Consider the following 26,649-nt stretch of genomic DNA (forward strand, 5'->3'; position numbering starts at 1 on the left):
CTCAATCTTGCAAGTCATTTTAACTTTTTTAATTTTAACTCGTTGCACTGCATATATCAATCTATGACTTGGTTTACTCTTGATCCTTAATTAATACTCTATGATGTACGGATAATGTTACAGTACAAATAAAAATGCTAACAATTGTGATTTTGAAAGAAGTTAAAAAGATTTCACCGAAGATAGTTTTTTCGACATCTTCGACATCTTTTCGCTCGACAAATATTTCTTTCTTGGTAAGAAGAATTTTAAGGTAGACCACATCAGGATGATCTGACTCACTCTTTTTAATTTCAGTTTCAATTATAATAGCGCCTTCTTCTGTTGTCAGATTTTACTCTGAATGTCTTTCTTTCCTCCTCATCTTTTATTCTTTTATTTGGATCAGGGAAAAGCCCACTGAAATTAGTTTCTGTCAAACTTGTTCTCCAGCAGGCATAAAACCTCCTCAACTTTTGCATCAATAGATCAAAATCATCCAAATGATACATTTCCTTAAATCTAGTGCTTCTATAGTAACTAAATCTAATGAGACAGAATGTCAAATTGTAACAATTGAAAGCCCTATGTGCTCTTTAAAATTTACCTTGGTTTCCAGAATACCCAGGTCCTTAACAGGCGATGCGCGTTCGAGAACAGTTTGTGGCATATTATAGTCGAATTTGAATACAGGTCGTCAAATGGTGAGATAACTAAGTCCTCACAAGTTCCTATGTTATGCCTCCCCGAGCGTCTATAATAACATTTGATCAATAAAACAGCGTCGACTGGGTGCTATCACATGGTGAGGTTGTACAGGCTTCTACTTTGACTATCATTTCATTACCAGTTAGATATGATCGAAGCCAATTAAAAAATGATCCGTTTAATCCCAGTCTACTTAACTTGGAGATCGTTATGTGATGATTGATTTCGTCGAAAGCAGCAGGGGAAATTGAAAGCTTTGGCATGGATCCAATCTGAGTCTCTGATATGTAGTCAGAGCAACTATGTGTTATAAAATCCAGAACTATAATTTCAAACAGCTTCGATACACAAAATTTGTTACCATATTATTGAAAAATCCCATTCCATTTATTACCTTCTTTGCATTATTGAATGTATTATCACTGAGACGATATCTTCTATCTGACATCAATTTCCTTGAGTGCAAAATGTTGGAATAGCAACTTGTATCACTCGAGATCGAAATGAATAAAATCGAAATTTTGTCCACTGAAGAAAACATTGGATAGAACCGCCTTCTAGTAAATTTTAGTTTTATCATGCTGAAAATTCGGCCATCTCGACCAATTGCTGAAACGTTCGCTCATCTTAATTTTTTTAGGGTTTCATAAAACTCACAAGCTTCAAAAATTTGCAAAGAATTTTGTGGAATGATGTTCTTTGAAATTCGCGCGAAATCCGCGCCGTAGCATCAAAATTTTAGCAGAAACCGCGCCAAATCCGCGAAAATCGCGGAATCCGCGAAAACCGCGAGATCCGCGCGACCTTAAGAACCCTGCAAATCATATTACGACTCCACTAACAGCAGTGTTGCTAAATATATTAAGGAATGAGTTATTGTTCGTATCTTGTGGTGGGTTTCCTTTAATTACTTTTTCTGCAAAATTCGGTCTTCGAGGGTTAAAATTGCTTTGAGAACGGCACATGCGCTGATGTTTAGAATCAATGGAATGACCTTCAGACGATTTTTTTTTGTTTTTATTGGACCCAACAAGAATACGAAAAGTTTACTGGAGCTAAAATCAAAACTGACCAGCCGTAACGGCTAGCCTGTATCAAAACATGTAACACGCAATTGAATTCAAAACTTACCGGTGTCGAATATGGATGCGCCGTCAGGCAGACGCCATCCGCCTTCAGCTGATCCTGTAGCAACGCCTCCAGCTCGTTCAACATCAGCGGAGAGCTATCCCGCTCCAGGCTGTCACTGTTGTCTGACAGCAACGATTTGGGATCGTTTAACTGAAAGTACACACTAGCCGCACCCTTTTCTCTCAGCAACCGGACACTCTTCAGCAGTTTGCTGCGATGCTGCGGATTCTGGACCCCGATGGCGTCCAGATCCGGATCGCCGACCTGCTTGCAAATCTCCAGATCATCGTAACCGTTATCCAGGAAGCTCTCGGCGTACTGTCCGAGCCCGAGAGCCCGCAACCATTCGCACACGATGTTGCTGACAGCCATGCTGCGTTGGCTCACCACCACACGTACAATAAGAGTTCACGCCAGAAAATGTATTGTTCGATTACCAGAAAACTGTCTCTCGGCGGTCACTCATCGCGAGGCTTTACACTGTGCCCATGCCGCGTTAGATCGACCATTGATCATTGAGCTAACTGATCTCGTTTCTTCCGAGTGTTTCGAACTTTTTCCTACAATCGTGTTGCTGCGCCGCCGTCTCCTCTCTGTTGACATTTCATACCGTACTCGATTCCATGCGCAAACCACAAACCAAAACGTCACAAAACGATGGCGCTGTAATCTGTAAAAAGAAGAAAATGAAAGAGAAAAAAGGCAGATTAGACACACTACTCGGTTGCGTTGCCCGGAACGTGACCGGCTACGAGCGGGTTTATAACCTCGAACTAAGTAAGGAACCGCCGAAATTAGTGCGGAAAATAATGAAGATAATGATGATTATAAACTCTGGATGAAAACCCCCTCACTAATAACGAGTGAGATTTATGATGGCTTTGCGCATGACGGAGACCTCAGTCAAATGCGCGGTATACGTTGTTGACAGAGGAAGATTTATGAATGGGGCAATTAAAATATGACTCCAGTCCGGTCGTGGTCGTGATCGTGATCGTGGACCGGCCGAGTCAGACCCGTATTAAGCGGAGCGGGGCCTGGCCTGGGAGGTGCGGGCTATAGGTGTCAAATTTGAGGGATGTGCCGAGCGAGGTGTTGAAAGTGGTTTAGATTCCAGTCGTGGTCAGTGGTGAGAGATTAATGGGATTTCATGGGAACCTCTTTTTTTTTGGTCTCGAGAGCTGAAAGTAAGCTGAAAATGATTTTGATCAGATATATTTCAAGCAATGAAACCGTAATGGGCTTCTGTGACGAATGCGATCTATATTAATTTGATACTTTTTCACTAAGCTTCGCTTCCATTCCAGTTTTTTTCACTAAGCGATGTCGCTTCCATTCCGGTTTTCTAATAGTGAAAGCCAAGTACAACATGTTAAGTCATCAATGAGACATAAACACAAATTTCAAATTTGGTTACATCAAAAAAAATTTTAATTCGAGACTAATCGAGCGAGTCAGCACTCGCAACACTCAGAATAAAATAAGAATTAACTAATTTGAACAACTCGCAAAAGGTAGCGCCCGCAAAACAACTGAAATGTTAGTTGTTTTTCTGAATTTGATTGGTTAAAATTTGGTACAACTAAAGACTGTCCCAGAATGTATGGACGTACTTTTAATTCGCTGTAAATAATTCACAAGTGTTAGATATTCAAATTTTATTCGTTATACTGATAATATTAGACTACAACAACAGAATATCATTCTCAACATTTGCTACTTAGCCATTGTAGACTAGCTGGCGCACCTTCTTGCGAACGTTCCTCATTAAATTCCGTACAGACTTCTTGGCGACAAGTTTTGACACTTTTTTCCAATCTTTTTCGAACTGTTGAATGGTTTCGGCTGCCGAGACATGTTTCCGAATATGTGCCTTCGTTAATGCCCAAAATTCCTTAATTGGTCGAAGTTGTGGGCAATTTGGTGGATTCATGTCTTTTGGGACGAAAGTTACATTTTTGGTAGTATACCATTCTATCGTTGATTTCGAGTAGTGGCAAGAAGCAAGATCTAGCCAGAAGACAACAGGATCCTTGTGGCTTCAAATCATGGGTAGAAGTCGTTTTTGTGAACATTCCTTGATGTATATTTCGTTGTTCATTGAAGCAGCTGTGATGAAGGGTTTCGAAATCTTACCGCAACTACAAATTGCTTGCCAGACCATAACTTTCTTACCAAATTTTGCGACTTCAATCTATGTCTCGGACTGGTTTAACACTTGCCCTTCTCGCAACGTATAATATTGCGGTTCCGGCAAGGATTTGTAATCGAGTTTCACGTAGGTTTCGTTGATTACGCAGTTCAAATTTCCAGCAAGAATCGTATTGTACAGCTTTCGAACCCTCGGCCTGATCGAAGCTTCTTGTTTCGGACTACGTTTTGGTTGTTTCTGCTTCTTATAGGTTCGAAGATTCAAACGTTCTTTAGCACGAAGAACATTTGACTTCGAAGTGCCCACTTTTTTGGCCACATCCCGAACTGAAACCTCCTTCTTTTGCTCGAACGCCTTCAGTATACGTTTATCCAACTGAGGGTTGGCAGGACCTTTTTTCCACCCGTTTTCGGTTTATCCTCAAAGGTGTTATCCTCACCGAATTTCCTGATTGCATTTCGCACAGCTTTTTCACTTACTCCTTCCATTTTTGCTATCTTTCTCAGTGACAGTCCGCGTTATGTGCACCATTTGTACACCATTTTTCGACGTGGTTCTGCTGAAAGTCCACGCATTTCGAAACAAGCTAATGAAAACGAACAAACAACTGCACAAGTGGTTAGATAAGAGTGTGAACAACAGGACGCAGCCATAAAAATTGACAGATTCTGAACCATTGCGAAATGACAGCGGTTTTTGGTTGTGTCCATACTTTCTGGGACAGTCTTTAATCGATTGTTGTTTTAACTAAACTGTCATTATTGATTTATCGTGCTGGCAGTATAGCAATGACACCCAGCAAAGACACGCACTACAAAAGAGTAATGGAACGTTACAGTTGAGCAATGACATACACCCTAAGCGAAAAATGAAACGTTTCAATGAGGTGTCACTCGTGCAACTAAGCAGTGACACACACCCAGCAAAGTTGCTAGTCTCTTCGGGAGGGAAGTCGGTTCGTTTAGCCAACCGATTGGAATTGTTTTGAACTAAGTTTAATAATATTTTTCAGTCTTTTGTATCGTCACACAAAATGTCAGTGCGAAATTTTGAGCACTGTTCATCCTGTAAATCCAGAGCCGGAAGTCAAATGCAAATGAAATTCAATAGAAACGTATGAAACTACAACTACGATTATATGAGGCTACTAAGTTTGTTCATTCATTTCTGAAAAATCGAAATTAGTACCGGAAACCGAGGACCGTCATTGCCGAAGCTTGCCAGTTTGGATATCAATTAATAAGATCTGAAACGTACAAGAATTTACTGAACAGATTTATGAAATTTGTTTCGTTGATGGGTTAAAAAAGTATCCTTATTCCGAACCGAATCTGAATGATATTCAGGAATTTATAATGCCAGTTTAACACATTTCATTTGAAACTAGGATGGGGAAAATCTGTTGAGTAAAAAGCGAGTGAGTGACTTTATTTCTATCATTCATTTAGTATTTTTATCGTGGAAAAATAATGAAAAATAAGGTGGTGAATGAGTATTTTTGAGGACATCTCTTAGAAATCAAGATTTGCGGTGTCCACTTCATCTCAGCGGAAACAAATCAGAAATGAACAAATCAAAGCAATAGTTGCAGTCAAGGATGGCTTTTATCGTATCAAAGAACGCTCACTCGCAACTCTTCCACGATTGAATCAGTGCCATCAAAGAGAAACGGAAATCATCGCAACAACAAAAAACCGGCATGGTACATTTAACATAGAATAGATACCAGTGCCAGAGCGAATTTCTGAGAATCAACGGCTAGCACGCTGCTGTGGGGATGCTCTCTGAAGCAACAAACGGTCGCTTATTCTCGTTTCGCGATCCGATTCTATACATGCAGTGGATAATTGCGATAGAATCAGTTTACTATTGCCGCTTATTCTAACTATGTGCATAAAACATTTGTATACGTTGTGTCTATGAAAATGTATGTGAATGCTCCACACAAGGGTTTTTAAATATTGCAACCTAGTATGAGAATCATCAAGTCGAATCATCGATTCGATTTTCTGCGATAATTGTCAACTTGCGATTCTCTCTTGGTAAATTCCACACAGCGGCGATCATTATCAAACTGAAATTTTTTAAGGGCCATGAAATACTCAGAGTATGAAGTGGAGCGATGAAATTTAGAAAAAATCTCTCGAGGTTCATGCATTGAGAGACTCGAATTCTTGTAGCATCTTCTACCGGATTGAAAATGTTGTATACAAGATAGATAAAAATCGAGCACCTTCTGTCAAATTTTCCGCAATCACCAACACTGGTTGCAGTAGATGTTTTTCTACACGCCAATGTTTTCGTTTAATGTTCTTTTTTTTTTAAATTTTTGGTGGTTGTTTAAAGTTAACACTGGATAAAAAAAACTCAGTTTGGACAAGAAATAGTTTATGTATTACAATTTTTTTCCCTTAAATGTGCCTGTCTTACAACGTATGAACGGTTTGTAGGGAAGATAATCACTAGTATTGGGACAAAATTTTTTCAAAATCAAAAATGGGTTTCCTTAAAAATTGGTTTTAAATTTTTAAAATTGATTTTTTTTACTAAAAAATATGACTGATATTGTGAAAATCACTAGTATATCACTATTTGTAGAAAATATCATTTTTGACAATAGCTCTTGGAACAAAATAGGTTAAAAATGTTTAGTCCTTTTCCAAAGACTGGACAAATTTTGGAAAAACAAAGTATGCAAAGTATTTTTTTGACACAAGATCTACATGCCCATAAAGTTTCATTCAAATTGATATTAAGTTGATAAGTTTCTAACGAAATGTTGGTTTTTGAACTTATGTTTTTTTCCTCAATCTCTGAGCAACCGGTTACTGAGAGAGAAATATGGAGTTATATTAAGGGGTTACACCACTGTAGAAAAAAAGAGCAGGACTTTTTTGGGGAATTATTTTGGGATCCAAAAAAATGGCAGCCCTTTGAAAATAAAACCGCATTTTTTTCATCACAAAATTGTTCATTACAAAAATATTCACAATTTTCAAAAATCGCTACGAACCTCTGTGGAGATAACAGTTCGGCTGAAAAGTTCGTATCGTTTAATAGAAACACACATTTTTTTGCCAAAATTCGTTTTTATTATTCAACATAATTGCCATCAGAGGCGATACAGCGATTATAGCGATCTTCCAACTTTTCGATACCATTTTTGTAGTACGATTTGTCCTTTGCCTCAAAATAGGCCTCAGTTTCAGCGATTACCTCTTCATTGCTTCTAATTTTTTTTACCAGCGAGCATTCTCTTGAGGCCTGAGAACAGGAAAAAGTCACTGAGGGCCAAATCTGGAGAATACGGTGGATGAGGGAGCAATTCGAAGCCCAATTCGTTCGATTTCAGCATGGTTTTCATCGACTTGTGACATTGTGATTGTGAGCTCACGCGGCACCCATTTTGCACAAAGCTTTCTCATATCCAAATATTCGTGAATAATATGTCCAACACGTTCCTTTGATATCTTTAGGATGTCAGCTATCTCGATCAACTTCACTTTATGGTCATTGAAAATCATTTTGTGGATTTTTTCACGTTTTCATCGGTAACAGCCTCTTTTGGACGTCCACTGCGTTCATCGTCTCCGGTGCTCATATGACCAGTACGAAATTTTGCAAACCACTTACGAATTGTTGCTTCGCCCGGTGCTAAGTCTGGATAACACTCAAACCATTTTTTGGTATCGGCGGCACTTTTTTTCATCAAAAAGTAGTGTTTCATCAACACACGAAATTCCTTTTTTTCCATTTTTTTCACAATAACAAAAGTAGCTTCACTCAAAATGCAATATCTCACAAACTAATAATCAGACAGCTCTCAAATTTATACACGTATCTTTTGAAGGTTGGTACTAACTGAAAATGGTATGGATTTAATTCTAGTGGCGCCCTCTCATAGAAACGATACGAACTTTTCAGCCGATCTGTTAACTATCGATAATATTCGGAAATTTTCTCGAATCGATTGGTCAAGATTTACTTGACTTATGTTTCCGGCCAGCTCAAAAAACGTGCTTCTGAGATAAACGCGTTCAAAGTTTTCGGTGCTGTAAGATCGTATCTCATACTCGAAATTAAGACGTCTAGAAATTTTTCCAGCTTTTCATCTTTTGGAATATTATTTTTAAGATCATACATGACCTTTTGACCATGATGCCCCTTAATTGGCGGTCATTTAGTTCTTAAATGAAAAGCTATGATGATGACACAAGAGGACGATAGTTAGCTTATTTGAATTTATATTTGATTATTTGGTTTATTTTCTAATGAACCGATTCATATAATTAAACTATCGCACTATTTTAGTGATCTTCAGTTTGTCTCATAGTGACACTTCATGTTTTGCAGCTTCTCTCATCTTAACAATTCCAAGACAAATTTTGAGCGTCAAATCGCTGCTTATCGGTGGTCAATTCACATCACCATTTCAGCTCATCGATTGGTTGTGTTGCAAGTAGCGCCGTTCTATTGAAACCAAAAATTTTTCATAAATAAACTTCATGAATCAACCATTTAATAAAAAATTTAAATCTATAGAACCATTTTTTATTTGCATAGAGACGCGGACAAATCGGGCTCACCACCAGCTGGACGAATTAGAATATGCATTAGAAAACCAAATTTAATTTAAGTTTATAAAAGAGGTGTATGGATTAGAAAAGACTACAAACACATCTTAAGCTGAACACCAATGAAAGCACCGCTAACAAATCACGCATCAAAGCACCGCTAACAAATGAGAATAAGAGATGTGAATCGCGTATGATTTGAGCTCACCACAATCTATAGAGTATCAACAACGAGAAATAACATGATATAAAATATGTTTCTCAAAGTAGCCTATTTTCAAATGCTCGAAAGAACAGATAAAAAAAAACATTATCTCGAAGAATTGAGAATAAATGAAAATACTTTGCTGAAACCAGTGATAGTTTCGCAAACAAGAGTTCGAATAACTGAAAGTAGGAAAAGAGAAACTTCTGCAATTGTGGCCGATTTACGACATCATTTTACAAACTCAAATCATATGAAAAGTCTTACAATTCTATAAAACGCTATTGAATTTCATCTTGATACGACTTCCAGTTCCAGAATTACAGTGTGATAAGAAAAGCACGGCAATTTCACGAGTATCGTCATGTATATGGGCAACGCAAAACAACGAATGAAATCATTTGAACAAGCTTATATAATTTATAAATTGTGCGTGTAATATGTCGATTCTTAGTTCCCGGTTTCTAAAACCGGAACTCACTTCATTTTCTCAGACACGCCTCTACCGATTTTCGCAAACTTGAGTTCAAACGAAAAGTCTTACGGTCCAAGAAGCTGCTAGTGACTTTTTTCTGGATCCGTTTCCGGAATTACAAGGTGAAACGTGTTTGAAATTTCAAACTATCATTTAGAGCGAAGATACAAGAAAACGAACCAATTCTTCTAAATTTGGCTCAAAATAAAATTGAGGTTTATGTTAGTTGCTGACCAAACGAACTGATCTCGGCTGTATCTGTTCATAGTTCCCGGTTCCGGAAGTACCAGAATTAGTGGTCAAAAATCATAAATAAGAATATTTCACCTTGAAATAATATTATAAAATAAAGAAACCTTGCGCCTGCCCTGCGGCTCAACAATAAAATGGTAGATAGCAGTGGTAGTTCAATTTGGACAGCTAATAAAGACTGTCCCAGAAAGTAAGGAAGCAACCAAAAACCGCTGCCAATTTTCATGGCTGCGTCCTGTTGTTTACACTCTTCTCTAACCACTTGTGCAGTTGTTTATTCGTTTTCATTGGTTTCTTTCGAAATGCGTGCACTTTCAGCAGAACAACGTCGAAAAATTGTGTACAAATGGTGCACAGAATGCGGACTGTCACTGAGAAAGATAGCAAAAATGGAAGGAGTAAGTGAAAAAGCCGTGCGAAATGCAATCAGGAAGTTCGGTGAGGATAACACCTTTGTGGATAAACCGAAAACGGGTCGAAATAAAAGGTCCTGTCAACCCTAAGTTGGATAAACGTATACTGAAGGCGTTCGACCAAAAGAAGGAGGTTTCAGTTCGAGATGTGGCCAAAAAAGTGGGCACTTCGAAGTCAAATGTTCTTCATGCTAAAGAACGTTTGAATCTTCGAACCTATAAGATGCAGAAACAACCAAAACGTAGTCTGAAACAAGAAGCATTGATCAGTCCGAGGGTTCGAAAGCTGTACAATACGATTCTTGCTGGAAATTTGAACTGCATAATCATGGACGACGAAACCTACGTGAAACTCGATTACAAATCCTTGTCGGGACCACAATATTATACGGTGCGAGAAGGGCAAGTGTTGAACCAGTCCGAGACATCGATTGAAATCGAAAAATTTGGTATGAAAGCTATGGTCTGGCAAGCAATTTGTAGCTGCGGTAAGATTTCGAAACCCTTCATCACCACTGCTTCAACGAACAGCGAAATATACATCAAGGAATGTTTACAAAAACGACTTCTACCCATGATGTGAAGCCACAAGGATCCTGTTGTCTTCTGGCCAGATCTGGCTTCTTGCCACTACTTGAAATCAACGGTAGAATGGTATACTACCAAAAATGTAACTTTCGTCCCAAAAGACAAGAATCCACCAAATTGCCCACAACATCGACCAATTGAGGAATTTTGAGCATTAACGAAGGCACATCTTAGGAAACATGTCTCGGCAGCCGAAACCATTCAACAGTTCGAAAAAGATTGGAAAAAGTGTCAAAACTTGTCGCCAAGAAGTCTGTACGGAATTTAATGAGGAACGTTAGCAAGAAGGTGTGCCAGCTAGTCTACAATGGCCAAGTAGCAAATGTTGAAAATAATATTCTGTTGTTGTAGTCTAATATTATCAGTATATCGAATAAAATTTGAATATCTAACACTTGTGAATTAATTACAGCGAAATCAAAGTGCGTCCATACTTTCTGGGACAGTATTTACACTAATGAGTCGAAGATGAAATGCGAAAAAAATGTTTATAGAGTTTCGTCGCATCCGAAAATTGCAAATAGGTGTAAAATCGGTCCAGAGTTGTATCGGTAATTTTCCACGAAGAAGTAATATATTTTTAAAATAACTTTGAAAGTTTACATTTAAACGAAAAAATCGAAAGGTTCAACTCGCACTTTGAACGCATGGTTTTCTTCTTGCGCTGGCAGCAACCGTCGTTTCATCGGATGCAAAACATTTTCCAACCTCAATTTACTGACAGTCTCGACAAGCACTGTGCAAAGCAACCAACCACTGGAATATGGACCACTTTCGCGGAACGTTATCTACCTGACTTCAACAAAACCTCAAGGTTCTCCGTTGGCATCTGCGGCATTAATTTCACATATACACAAGCCGCAAACTGTTCCTCATCCCCCTCCGTCCCCCCGCTTTCCCGGCACTTGACCTGCAGTCAATTTCCGCTACACCGGTTCATGTTTACGGTGCCTGCTGACCCGGCGCTCCACAATGAGGCAGTAATAAACCTTAAATAATACATGCACTCCATAAAACTATAAATTCCACCGGCTCCGTTCCTGTGGGATCACTGATGCGGCGGCTTACGGAACCTTGTTGGGGCCCCGACTACTGCCATCAGTGAGTGAGCTGGCATCGGTCGCTCGCTCACCCGGTCGGTCGGTTTTCATTGTAAAGGAACTTCTGTGCAAACTCGTCCGAGGTCTCTGTGTCTCCTTCCGACCGACCGCCCGACCGAGCAATGCTGGCCGGTCTTCGAGAAAACATTATTTCATTTAATATTGATGCTTTTTAATGGTTCGCCTTTCGTCGCCCACCTGTCCGTCGTATGATGGACTCCTTCCATGCCAAGTTCGGTTCCCGGGAGGGGCGGAGGTGAGACATACGTAGCATACCACCACCATACCTTCGCAGTACTGCTTCTGGCGAATGTGTTTTTACTTTGCCTTTCCCCCATGCCTCCCGTACACGGAACAACCAGCCGCACCGGATCTATTCTGTCCGCCGGAGGAGTTGTAACTGCTCGAGGGAGAAAAATTCTGCTGAAGGCGACTCCTTCGTAGCGGAATGGAAGCGGAACCAGTGACTTTGCAGCGTGGCTGAAGCGGCATCATTTACTTTCCGGTTCGATGCAGTTTTCCTCGGTTGGCGGACGAGTATGAGTTGTGGTCTATTGTCTGTGGTCTTCAAGGAAATAATAATAGAAAAAAGAGAGGCAGACGAGGCGAGTCAAGGTCCTGCACGGCTGATTCGAAGTTTGATGATCAAAAAGGGAATATTGGCTCCGGCCCGAGGTGATGAAATCCAAACTTTTGAGTACTAGTAATATCGCTTTAAATGATTGCAAGTAATTAGCAGTGGTATTTAATTGGAAATGTGGAATAAAAACCTTTTTTTGTTTCAAGATCAACCTCAAATGGATTCTGGAGAGATTAAATTTGGAATAAAATAAATTTGCTCTTAGTTCAATCCAATATGCATTTCTCATTCATTTAATTGTGCATTGTAAGTCATTGTTTAAACAAATTACAGTTACTTAATTAGGTTGCATGGAGAAACTACGAACGTTTGAGTTTATTCCAGCCATCACGCTTCTCTGCAACCGATGTGGCTGCTTTTGTACAAAATTTTCGAATTTTTCCTATAGTGTACAACTCCTGGCAGTTAGGTGGATTCGCCTCTTTCGTTACAACATGGAATCCATCAGTTTTATACCATTCTAGAATATCTTTGGCGTAGTGACAAGATGCCAAATCAGTCCAGAATAGCGAAGGAGCGTCATGACTACGTAGGAATGGTAACAATCGTTTCATTAGACATTCTTCACGGTATGTTTTCTTGTTTCCAGTAGTGATGAAGCTTTGGCTTTCTCAACCACAGCTGCAAATTGCCTGACAAACCAAATGTTTTTTTGGGAAACTTGGCTTTTTCATCGCCCTGAACTGCTTCTCTACGCCGTTCCGTTGCGTATCAGTACAAAAATACATTCCGGGAATCTGCTTAAAGTCTTCCAGCACATAAGTTTCATCGTTCATTATCGTCTTCTTCAGTTTTCACCTTGAACGACCCGATACCTTACCAGTGTTTGAAAGTATGCACGAAAGTTTGGGACATTTTTATTTTTTTAGCCACACTACGTAGCGAAAGATCTGATATCTTCTGCAATATTGGGTCCTTCTGGTGGTTTCTGAGATCCGTTTTTGTTCCGCTCTCAGTCTTCCTGGCTATTGCCAAACTTGTATCGAAACATTTAAGAACGTTATGGACAGTACTGACAGGAAACCCGGATTTTCATTGCTTTTCACACATGCTTCACATTGCTTCGACGCCATCTTCGATCTAAAAGCTTGTAGTATCACTCAGAAACTGATTCTACACGATGAACAGACATACTTTCATCAGTCTTCTAAACGTTTCATGCGTTGATGAAGTATTTACCGAGATATACGAATTCAGGATGATCCAGGTTTTGTCACTAACTAGCCTTAAGTATTTTACACGTGATCAATTCCGTACACAATTGTAACAAATGAAAGAATATTTCAATCGTGTTGATTTTATGTTGCATTTGAGCTCACTTTAAAAGATTTAAACAAACATCTGCTTTCACTAGTATGCAGATACACTGGAATCTCAATTTACGTGCAAAGTCGGGGATGCATAAATTAAATTAAACATCGTGTTATTTCAACGTTTTTTCGTAAAACAGTTTTTTTCAATTACATCGGATTTTATGTAAAAATAGCATAAAAAATCCAACTACGTCCATACGAAAAAGCATCTAGGATCATCTTAGTATATTTTGAGACTACGGAAATCCGTAAAAAATGTTCCAAGATCCAAGAACTTCTTAGAGCAAATTCAGCAGCTGCCAGATTCATATGGGTGGTCTATTATATAACTGAAACTGAAACAAACGTATCCCCAGCAAGCCGTTTTAGTTTTATTTCTTCGAACAGTTCTACTGTCAAATTTAAAACTGGTTTACGCTGCCGTTCTATTTTTTCTATATTTGAAACACCGATAAAACGGTGCTGTGGCTGCCAGTTTATTTTGTTATAATTTCTAGATTTAAATTTTAAAACTGACATAAATTATGCATCTAGAACTAGAACACTCCTGAATATGCCCTTAGAATATTGTCGTATTCTACAAGAACTACAACGGCTAATGTCTATTTTTTGTGTGTTGTTCACATTTTTAGAACCATACATTGCTTACTTGTCTCTTTATGGCTGCTTCAGGTGGATCAGGGTCATTTCACAGAAAACCATTTCACCGAAAACCATTTCACCGAAAGCCGTTTCGTCGAAAGTCATTTCGCCGAAAGTCATTTCGCCAAAAGGGTCATTTCGACGAATGACATTTCGCCGATTCGTGAAATTGTCCTAATATTATAATTGGAATTGATTTAAAATAAATACAAATGAATGATAATACGTTAACGTCCGTTGTTGACCTACAATTGTACAAATTGAAGCGAGGTTGGACAGCACACTAATCAAATCGATGTGACGAAGCCGCATTAAATATTTTTTCACTTAGTAAACGGGAAATACCACATGCATTTTCTTGATAGATACACCTATGCAATTGCTTTAATGCTTAGTGGCCAATAGTCAACAAGTTTTCTTTGGGAACTCCATTCTGAGATTTATGAATCAATCTTTATTCAAGAGTACAAAAATCAATCTTCTAAAAACAAAAATCAATCTTACTAAGTGAAAAAATATCTAATGCGGCTTCGTCACATCGATTTGATTAGTGTGCTGTCCGACCTCGCTCCCGCTAGTTCGGACCTAACTAAAGCAAAGAAACCTAGCTTTGCGTAGACCGGGCAAACGAGGCGGTTACAGGTTTGTATGCAAGAGACCGCGAAACGGCTTCCAGCGAAATGGCATTCGGCGAAACGACTTTCGGTGAAACGACTTTCGGCGAAATGACTTTCGGCTAAATGACCCGCTCAGGTACGTTCTCAGTAGTCCTAGAATTTCAGCGAAAAAACAAGTCATAAGATCCACACGAGCAATTAGCAGCTTAAGAATAACTTGTCAATGCTGTTCGTAGTCGTGGAGCTACATACTGCTTTTCTAGTCTAGTCTCAGTCGTCCAAGAACTTAAGTGAAAACAGGTATTGTGATCTGCACGAGTAATCCGCTGCCTATCATTTTTCAATACTGCTCACAGTCATTGAGTTAGATATTGCTTACTTGTCTATTCTTATCTGTTTCAGGAATATTTTCAGTCATCAAAGGACTTCAGTGAATCACAAGGCGTAGGAGATTAAGTTCATGAATGCAGTTTCCTTTACTGGTAGATCTTAAGACCTGAACTCCATGTAGTTTTTGGATGACCTAAACATTCACAATAAGTTAATGATTTGCATGTGGTATCACAAGCATGGCCTGTGTACAAGTATCTTGTTGGTTCACTTGGTTACGCTGGTAGATCTTAACGCCTAAACTACAGGTAGTTTTTGGATGACGAAGCACTTCCTCACAACAAATCACAACGATCCGACTGATTGAATGTGATACCATGAGTATGGACCACAAAAAAGAAACTCATCGGTCTACCATCGGTTACGTTGGTAGACCTTAAGGGCTGAGGCCAATGTGTTTAGGGCGTTTTAGAGGGCTATTTTCACGCTTCAAATCTGATTTTCTCAGAAACGGTGACGAATATCAAAAAACCCAACTGACAATCTCTTAGAATTCTCTTAGAATCTGTGAAAATTTCAGAATGATTCATTGTCTTTAGCGGTTGGGAAAGTCTTTTTTCTGAGAAAGAATTGCATAGCTGAAAACGCCGTCTTTCAACTTGTTCATTGAATATCTCGCCTTCAAAAGCATGGATCAAAAATCTATCCTGAAAATGTGTAGATAATTCAATTTAGATGCAATCAGTGCATAAAAACAAGTATGTTGTCGCGATAAAAATGAAATGAAAGTTATTTTTGTGAATGTAAGTCGATTTCTTTGGCGGCGCCATTTTAGTTCCCTGGCAACGTAACGAAACATAAAAGAGAAATAAAATCGACTCAAAAAGGCTGCCAAACAAGCGGTAGCTTTCTTGGATTTTAGGTGACGTAGTCAAACTTGTAACCGAAAATATCAAAACTTTCATGGCAACTCGGCCACATCGAGAGTCATTTTGCACATTGGCGAGAGAGCATGGAGAGAAATGTAATACGCACAGCAAGCCACGTGGTTTTACGCGACCTACTGGCCTCAGCCCTTAAGGCCTATATTCCAAGTAGGTTTTGGATTGGTTGGCAAGAGCTTCCACAGACAACATCACAGTATGTCAATTTGCTGAATATAGTACTACGAGTACATACCACACTTAAAAGTCATGCAAAAGACACCAGTCACGCGTTTCTTTTTTTCTTTTTTCCATAGAATTCTTGGATATCCTATATTCTATAAAACCAAACAATTCCGTAATGTACATTTCATAATACACAGTTCACAGAAGTGTGTTGGGTATTGTATATGTACAAATAAGTCTCCTTCATTATGGAAAAAATTGAATCGAAATTGCGTTATTTCAAATAAAACGCGTAAATTGAAGTTCTCGTGTATATGTTTCTGTGTGTCGATATCGGATAAATGTTGTGCTCCAATGCATCTCGGTTCAAGTCATAGTCGCTACCGATTTTCGCTTTTGTCATTCACACATAGAAAGGTTATGCAATCACTGTGAAAACCTACATTTTAATCGAGGCCCGTAGGGCCGAATGTCATATACCATTCGACTCAGCTCGACGAACTGAGTAAATGTCTGTGTGTGTCTGTATGTGTGTATGTAACAAAAATGTGCAATCGATTTTCTCGGAGATGACTGGACCGATTTTCACAAACTTATACCGTTTTCGTTTATTGATCAGAGCAGCCCGAAAGCTGACCCAGAGTCGCCCAAACAACGTTTGATATGTTTATTTTAGCAACCTGAGGTCGCTCTAGATCGGACTCCAATCGCATAGTTTCGCTCTGAAAATTTTCTCGGGTCGCACCACGCATCCAGCCGAGTTTGTTTATTTTATCTTTTTTTCATGAGTTGTTGTTTAGGGCGCGTACCACGTGTTCGTTTTACTCGGAGTCAGAGTAGCCCGCGTCTAGGTTTAAAAACGAAAACGGTATTAGATTCAAATAAAAAATCTCTTGGTCCCATAGGGTGCTATTGAATTTTACCCGGATCGGATTTCCGGTTCGGGAGTAACGCGGTAAAATGTGCAAAAAAAGGATTAAAAAGTACACTCGGTTTTCTCAGAGACCGCTGAACCGATTTTCTTCAACTAAAGTTTAAATTGAGGGCCTTAAAGTCCCATAGGTTGGCATTTTATTTATTTCAACTGGATCCGACCTCCGGTTCGGGAGTTACGGGGTAAAATGTGCAAAATGAGCTAAAAACGTGCAGTCGATTTTCTCGGAGACCGCTCATCCAATTCTCACTAGCGTAGGTATAAATAATCCTAACCAATTTCATCGGGATACTGCTTCCGGTTCCGGAATTACAGACAAATAGGTATAAAAATTGCATTTCCCTTGACGTGTTTTTATACATGATGCGGAAAATTCAATCAAATACATACAAATAGTAGTATAATTCTTAAATCGGACAGATTTTGAATATACCGGATTTTCGTTCCAGATTCCGGAAGCTGGATTTTTTCTGGATCCGATTTCCGATTTTGGTATAATAGGGTAAAGTGTGGTAAAAAATGTATACCGTCACTTAAATGAGCGAAACAAACCCTTGAAAGTTATCTAAACTGGTCTCAAAACTACTCCATTCGATAGTCATTATCAGTAGACGGCCAAAAAAACTGATTCCAGATTTTATGGTTCCCGGTTTCCGATTTCGGAGGCACCGGAAATAGTGGTCATATTTTTCCAAATAGATCTCACTCACTTTTCTCAGCGATGGTTTGACCGATTTTCACAAACTTTGATTCAAATGAAAGGTCCCGTGGTCCCATACGGAGTTCCTGAATTTATCCGGATCCGACTCTCCGTTCCGGAATTGTAGGGTGCAGTATGTTTGAGATTTTATACCATCACTTCGAAGGGGCGAAACAAAAAATCTAAATCAACATCAAAACTGATCCAATTGGTAGTCATTATCAGTAGACGGTCAAAAAAAAACCTATTTTAACCCACCTAGTGGTGTAATGATGCCTTTCTCATATTACTCATTACATCATGAATATAACCGTGAAATTCGCAAAAACAACTGTTTATTGAATAGGAATAGGATAATTTGTTCGGATCTAATCTCGCAAACTCTATAAACCCTGTTTAACCTGTAGTTCCGGAACCGAAAGTAGTATCCACAACAAATTAAGGAATTCCGTATGAAACTGTAAGACTTTTCTTTTGAACCTATAAGTTTGTGAAAATCTATTTGGCCATCTCCAAGAAAAGTGAGTGAGATCCTTTTTGCAGTTTCTAATCACAATTTCCAATTCTCCCGAAACCGGATTCAGATGAACGTAATAGCCGAAGTTGGTTCGTTTGCTACCAACAAATATGACCTACAAATTGGAACAGTTTTGAACGTAGTTAAACTTATACTTACTATCTCATGCTCTATTTCGTTTAAACCAATTAAACTAAATCTAACGAAACGAACCTGCGTTTCTGTTACTACTGCGTGCTAAACAGCATGAATCAGCAGCATGAAACATGTAGTAGGATTGTTATTATTATTATTGACATCACTACACAACGTGTACGTAAGCACGCCTTGTTCGGTTTGTGTTTTCTTCTTCTTTCGGTGTTGTACATATTGTCACTCTATATGACGATTTGAAAACTTTGACACTCATCGCCCTGTAACTGCGGAACCGGAAGTCGGATCCGGATGAAATTTCACAGTAGGTTTAAAGACAGTATGAACTTCAATTCAAATCAAGATTTGTGAAAATCGGTTCAAGCATCGCAGAGAAATCGAAGTGAATTTAGTTTTAGGAGTTTTTCTTCTCCACTTTCGGTGCTCTCGGAACAGGAAAAGAGGGAACCAGTAGTGCCGAATTAAGTTTTTATGCCCACAAACTAACAAGCTCTGCAAACTAGAAGAATTTATCAGACAGTTTTATGGGATTTGTAGCTGTTTTTAACCATCGTTCGTGGAAAAATACTAATAAAATTGGTAATTTTCCACTTATCACGCTTTAGTTCCGGAACCGGAAGTCGGATCCAGATAAAATGTTTCACAATTTTTTAGGATATTATAAGACCTTTCATTTGAATCTAAGTTTGCGAAAATCGGTTGAGTTGTTCCAGAGATAATTGAGTGTAAACTTTTTCTCAAATTTTCACATATTATCATATGACTTCCGGAACCGGAAGTCACATTCAAACGAAATTCAATAGCAAGCTATGGGACCATAATACCTTTTATTTGAATCTTAGTTTGTGAAAATCGGTTCAGCCATCTCTGAAAAAAGTGAGTGCATATTTTTTTCACTTTTTTGGTACATATCATCCTATATCTCCGGAACCGGAAGTCGGATCGGAATGAAATTCAATAGCAGGCTATGGGACTATGAGACCTTTCATTTGAATCTTCGTTTGTGAAAATCGGTTTGGCCATCTCTGAGAAAAGTGAGTGCATATTTTTGTTACATACACACACACACACATACACACACACACACATTTGCTCAGTTCGTCGAGCTGAGTCGAATGGTATATGACATTCGGCCCTCCGGGCCTCCGTTAAAAAGTCGATTTTCACAGTGATTGCATAGCCTTTCTATATGAGAAAGGCAAAAAGGAACTCCGGTTATTCCTTCAAGAATCGAAGAAAATTATTTTGAAGAATACCACAGTATGATTGATATGAGAAAGGCATCATTTCTCCACTAGGTGGATTAAAACAAGTTTTTTTTTTAATTTCATGAATTTCCAGTGAGATTTTTTTCAAATGAGTTACATGTTCTTGATTGTAAATTTGCGTGAAATGCGACACTCAATCTATGTGCAACTTAGGAGATATAAAATCGCAGGATTTGGGTAGATTTGACTGCTTTTTTGTCAGATTATAAGGACCAGTTGCATAGTTCTGGATAAAGTTTTCACAAAAATTTACCTTCAGTGTGACTGTTGGGACTGCTACTAAGGCTTCTGAAGACTACACAAATCATCATTTTAGGGAACATTAATATCGATTTTAGCCACAACTTCATCCCTCATCAGGATCGATTCTTATTGTTGATAAAATCGAGAACTGACTACACCAATGTCCTATACGATATTTAGCTATGCACTGCAAATACCTTATCATCCGGATATGAAACTACTTAGTACAATTGCATAATTGAGCTCCGTTATAGTCCGTTGACTCTTCCGTAGCGTGCGGAATCTGGAACCGAACATCATGACAACAAAAAAAGTAAATGTCATTTGCTTCTTTGTGTTACGCAAACATGTTAATTGCTTCTCCATTTAAACAATGTCAAAGCAAAATTCTTCACCGCAATCTGCCGATAATTTGCCCGGAAAATTTCCAATGCATTAAATTCTGGATACAACCTAGCAAAATTTTCAGACAGTTTACTAACCTGAATCACTCGCATACCGAGTCGTCACACTCCCGTCTTCCACCGGCAAGTCGATACTTTAAAATGGGGCGAAACCGGAGACAATTTAATTCACCCGGAACACAATCCCGAAGCCTTACCTGCCAAAAGAAAGACCCGGTTTCTTCACGGCTGTCTCGGTATGCAAAACATTCAACAGGAACAGCACCGTGGTGGCGTGGTGGGGCGGCCTCAAAAAACAAAAGCTTCTGCAATCGAAAGGGACAAACATTTTCATGAATTTCAAATGAGTCACCGTGTGCCATGCCGTGTTTGGGGATCCCACTTGAAGTGGTTTCCTACCGTGGGGAGGAGGTGGGGGGCTTGGTCAGTTCAGTTATTAGTCAGTGCCAGTTTGTGGAGCACCGGGGGGAAAGCGGAAACAAGTTGTTGTCGCGTTGCTGATGCAAAATAGCTCGCTTGTAGCCCCAGTAAGTCTCGCAACTCCGCATTCGATGACAGCTTCAAATCGACATCGACAGCATAATCAATACCAACCTTCTTATCGTGTTCCTGTGCTCTTCAGAATGCAAACTACATAAGTAGGAAAGTCGGGTTCCGGATTTGCACACGGAATAAATTATCAACTCTCCGGCCTTCCGAGGATTGGCGGTACGTGCTGAAGACGGTGTATCGATCGTCGGCCGGGATGCTTATGCTCGCTGGATAACCGGAGTGGGAGGGATTGGACCCCGTGGTGTACGTAGCAGCTAAAAATCTGCTTCCTTTGAATAAAATGGCCTCCAGTTGTGTTCTGAATGGGAAGCGAGAGGTACAAAAGTGCTAGCACTATTACGCGGCGGTATTCGTTTCACAACATTCGGAATTCAGCAGAAAGGTTTTTGCATTATTTATAAAGAAAAGTTATGCAATCGATTGAAACTTTGTCAGTTCGTCGAGATCAGCAAATATCTCACACACATATAAATGTATAAGTGCGTCTGTATGTAACGCAAATGTACACTCGCCATTTTCGGAGATAGGTAAAACGATTTCGATTAGATTCAAATTAAAGGTCTCGTGGTCCCATTGTCTGCTTTTGAATTTTATCCGGATCCAACTTCCGGTTCCGGAGTAACGGGGAAAATTCCGCGCTAAATCTGAAAAATGAAAAACAAGACTCTTGGTTTTCTCAGAGACCACAAAATCACCGATGTTCATGAGCTTAGAATGATCAAATGAAAACTCTCATTGTCTCATGTCCTGCTTAAAAATTCTGTACAAATGGTGCACAGAACGCGGACTGTCACTGAGAAAGATAGCAAAAATGGAAGGAGTAAGTGAAAAAGCCGTGAGAAATGCAATCAGGAAGTTCGGTGAGGATAACACCTTTGAGGATAAACCGAAAACGTGTCGAAAAAAAGGTCCTGCTAACCCTTAGTTGGATAAACGTATACTGAAGGCGTTCGAGCAAAAGAAGAAGGTTTCAGTTTGGGATGTTGCCATAAAAGTGGGCACTTCGAAATCAAATGTTCTTCGTGCTAAAGAACGTTTGAATCTTTGAAGCAGAAACAACCAAAACGTAGTCCGAAACGAGAAGCATCGATCAGGCCGAGGGTTCGAAAGCTGTACAATACGCCTCTTGCTGAAAATTTGAACTGTATAATCATGGACGACGAAACCTACGTGAAACTCGATTACAAATCCTTGCCGGGACCACAATATTATACGGTGCGAGAAGGGCAAGTGTTAAACCAGTCCGAAACATCGATTGAAGTCGAAAAAATTGGTAAGAAAGCTATGGTCTGGCAAGCAATTTGCAGCTGCGGTAAGATTTCGAAACCCTTCATCACCACTGCTTCAATGAACAGCGAAATATACATCAAGGAATGTTCACAAAAACGACTTCTACCCATGATTATCTTCTGGCCAGATCTTGCTTCTTGCCACTACTTGAAATCAACAGTAGAATGGTATACTACCAAAAATGTCGCTTTCGTCCCGAACGACATGAATCCACCAAATTGCCCACAACGTCGACCAATTGAGGAATTTTGGGCATTAACGAAGGCACATCTTAGGGAACATGTCTCGGCAGCCGAAACCATTCAACAGTTCGAAAAAGATTGGAAAAAATGCCGCAACGTTCGCAAGAAGGTGTGCCAACTAGTCTACAATGGCTAAGTAGCAAATGTTGAGAATAATATTCTCTTGTTGTAGTCTAATATTATCAGTATATCGAATAAAATTTGAACATCTAACACTTGTAAATTATTTACAGCGAAATAAAAATGCGTCCATACTTTCTGGAACAGTCTTAAATTCTCTCATAGACCGCTCAACTGATTTCAATAATCGTAGCTATAAAAACCAACATTCTTATAGTTCCATAGGCAGCGATTAAAGTTTGTTTAGATCCGACTCCCGGTTCCGAAGTAACGTGATAACATGTGCGATGAAATTTAGAAAAGTGCACATAAATTTCTCGTTTGCCTGATGCCGCTAATTTAGTGAATCTATGAACGTAAATTCATATGAAAAGTCCCAAAGTCACATAGTATTTAATCGAGATCTAGCTTCCAGGTCTGAAATAAAGTGTTAAAATGTGCATAAAAACCCCTGTTTTAATCTCCCTAGTGATGTAATGATGCCTTTCTCATATCACTTACATTCTCACATAAAATAATGTAGTATTCTTCGATATAGTTTTCTTTGCTTCCTGAGAAAAAAATAAAACAAAAAGCTTTGTTTCTGCATCAGCTAGTACGACCTACAAAATCAAACAGTTCCAATATTTCCGGTGCTCTCGAATCGAAAGCCTTCTACTTAAATTGACTAACGATAGGAATAATGTTGAGATTTGTTTAGAAATTCTTTTGAACCTAGGTTTGTGGAAATCGGTCAAGCCATTTTCGAAAAATGTGCCCATACATTTCCGGTGCTTCTGGAAACGAAAACAGGGAACCAGGGCAGTCGGAGTTTGTTTATTTGGCCTTCTACTGACAATGACTATCAATTGGAATAGTTTGTACTCCAGCTTTGATCGACGGTATGAAATTTTTATCAAATAAATTGACTTTCCTTTTAAATTTTTGCACCTTCCCACCTTTCGAATCTCTCCTCCCTCCCTTGAATCCCCACCCCCGTTGAAGCTACCCCTTCTTTTGACCCCTCCTTGAACTCTATCTTGAACCCTCCATTGAACCACTAACCCCCTCCTCCCCCCCCTCCTTGAATGATTCCTGCATGCGGGCTTGAACTCACGAGTTTTGTATGAGACCATGAGATCGTAAATTTGAACTTTAGTGTGTAAAAATCTACCACGCCTAGTTTGAAAATGTATTGTTTCACTAATCATCGTGTGATTCCGGAACCGGAACTCGGATTTAATTAAAATTCAAGAACTTTGTATGGGACTACAAGACCTTTCATTTGTGCCTAAGTTTGTTAAAATCGGTTCTGCCATCTCTAAGAGAAGTTTGTGCACATATTTTCTCTTATTTTTGCACATAATACCCTGCAGTTCCTGAACTGGAACTGCAAGGTGAACAACAAAAAAATACCGTGAAGAAGCTATTTTTATCATTGCTATGCAGCCTTGACGCTCTCTCGCAACTTTGGTTTGATTTGGCATCTTGTCACGACGCCAAAGAAGTTTTCGAATGGTATAAACAATTGAAGTTCTTGTTGTATCGAAAGAGGTAAATCCACCTTACTGTCTGAAGTTGCGACCTATCGAGCGGTGAAAACAGAACTGTCTCAATATAAACTACAATCTACAACCAGAGAAAAATTCCGAAAAACTGACAAAAGTAGTTGAATCGGTTACATATAAGGAAACTCAAAAGTTTCTTCATACAACCTAATTAAGTATTAGTTTCAAGAAGGCACAATGAAAAGAATAAAAAATGCATCTTAGATTGAACTAACAGCAAATTAGTTTTATTCCATATTTAATTTGTCCAGATTTTGTCGCGACCGAGTCTTAAAACAGGTTTTTGCTGTACTGTAAACTACTCGACAAGTTAGCTATAATCAATTTCAGCAGTAACACAATTTCATACAAATAGACAATTAGAAAAAATACTATCATCAAACGTTACAAACGCAAAGTATCTTCTTTGAACTATCGTAATTTGACCAAATTATACAGCAGACCACCTTCGGTGGTTGTAAAATTGAATTCTAATGTTCTACACAGTCTACAGGGAGCCACTCCAAGTCAATCAAATTTACACAACTAGAATAGCAAATACCTCCAATTACCGCATTTTTTTCCTACCATAATCATAAACCAGGTCCTTGGCGTATGCGAACATAATTTTCTCTGAACTCCCTTCCCGTTCCGGAATGTCAATATCGTAAAGAGTGCCTCTGAACGATATCAAAATAGATGTAGTATCCTCCACAACCACCGCCTCATCGCACCGCACCGCACCGTACCAAGGGCACTTAATTTAATAACTGCTGCATTATTTACAATTCTAACATTAGCATCGCAACGCAGCGCTGGAACCGCGCGTTCGCTTCTTCCCGGTGGATCCTGGCCTCCGGCAGTCGAGTAGTGCTGGCAAGGCGGTCTTCTTCGCATCGTTGTAAACATAGTTCACATTAGAGCACCGCAACGCGTTAGACGTATGAAAGAGCGAGATTGAGGATGCGAAGGAGAAGGAGGAGAAGGAGGATGAGGACAACAGAAAGCTCCATTAGATGTGGTTTTTTCTTCAAGAAATGATCCTCTGCTCCGGCGGCTGACGCTGAACGCATCCTTTGCTTGTACGCCGCTTCCACACTCGTCATAATCAGCTAGTGCCACCACAGAAACAGAAACAGAACTAGTGAGGAGGAGGAAGTCGCCGGTGTCGCCGGAGGTAGAGAAAGCGTCAGCCTGGACCTGGAAGCAGTTCAAACCGAGATTAACCATCTGCACTATGCGCCAAGTTTTAATTGCAGCACCAGAAACTACCAGAAAAGCAATGCACTGCTCCGACCGGCAGACTTAATGAATAAATTTCAATGTTTTCTCACTTTCCCCGTACGGAACGCGGATGGCTTTCCGCCAAGGCTATCTCACCTGGCCCGGACTCGATTGGGGGGAAATGCTAAGAGCAAGTTCTCTGCATTAAGCCGTACCACCTACCATATAATCTGTCGTAAAAAGCTAGGCAAATGTTGCACACGGTCAAATCCCGCTCCCAGCGCCCGGTGGAGACTCGCAGCGAGCACAGGTTATTGCATAAATTCACAACACCCGGGAAGGCAGCCTCTGACTTCCCTGGCAAAACCATGAACACCTGGCCGAAGAATCTATTCTACAGAAGTCGTAACGTCCAGGGCATAAAAGCAGATACACTCAGTCGCACACGTACATTAGCATATTTGAATTCATTTTCCCGTCGTCGTCGTCGTCGTCCCCGTTGGTCCTCCTGTCCATCCGAGACCGGGTGGGTGGGTTGTTTAGACGGTCGGGACAGCTAAACTGAAACTCCACTTTCTCTGACTAGTGAGTAGTGAGTAGCGAAGCCGACAGTCTTTTGCCAGCAGCAGTATTCTCGCGATGTACGTTTATGGTAATTATATGTAGCTTCTTGCCGCCGAGGCAAGCAGGGGCCGAGTTCATTTACAACTGTAGATTCCGATATCCTGGTTGCCATGGTGGGACTGTCCGGAAACGGTTGTACACTGCAAACATAGCTGCTTGATGATGAACCTGGACGGTGAGTTTTCCAGACAATTGTTGAAATTCCGTTGATGGATGAAACAAAAACTTTTGAAAATGTTCAGCTCAGATTCTGTTGTTTCAGTTTTTTTTTTTTATTTAAAAGATGTTTTTATTCAGGCCTATTTGCGTACAAGCTTTACGTGGCCGAATTAGCCGATTTTTTAAATAAACAATTTTTCGAAGTGGATCTCGTTGTCACTCTTTTTCTAGGAGGAGAGCTTCCATTTCCCTCCTGCGAGGGTTGAGGGGCACTTTGTTCGTGGCTCGTCTCGTCCTCCATTGCCGCATCGGTGGTTTTGTTGTTGATTTCCGTCTTCTTTTCGTTTTCCTTGTTGTTCGCAGTCTTGAGCTCGTTGCTAGTTGCTGTAGGAGCGCCTTGTTGTACATTGGTTGCAGTTGTTAGTTGGTTTGATGGTGAAACAGGAGTACTACGCTCACTAGTTT

At 39.7% G+C, this 26,649-nt stretch overlaps 1 protein-coding gene across 9 annotated transcripts in view; it reads right to left on the reverse strand.

Annotated features, from left to right (window-relative positions):
* Positions 1 to 26,649, reverse strand: part of LOC131440264 (sterile alpha motif domain-containing protein 5) — a 657,981-nt gene that overhangs the window by 569,896 nt on the left and 61,436 nt on the right. For all 9 annotated transcript variants that reach the window (XR_009231365.1, XR_009231364.1, XM_058611383.1 and 6 more), the window contains exon 2: positions 1,819 to 2,488. Coding sequence is in view for 7 of the 9 variants with exons in the window: in XM_058611383.1 (XP_058467366.1) it covers positions 1,819 to 2,190 (372 nt within the window). In the remaining 2 variants the exon portion in view is untranslated. The remainder of the gene's footprint in view (positions 1 to 1,818; positions 2,489 to 26,649) is intronic.

Source organism: Malaya genurostris, chromosome 1 (genome assembly GCF_030247185.1).
Source record: "Malaya genurostris strain Urasoe2022 chromosome 1, Malgen_1.1, whole genome shotgun sequence".
In the NCBI taxonomy this organism is placed as follows: domain Eukaryota; kingdom Metazoa; phylum Arthropoda; class Insecta; order Diptera; family Culicidae; genus Malaya; species Malaya genurostris.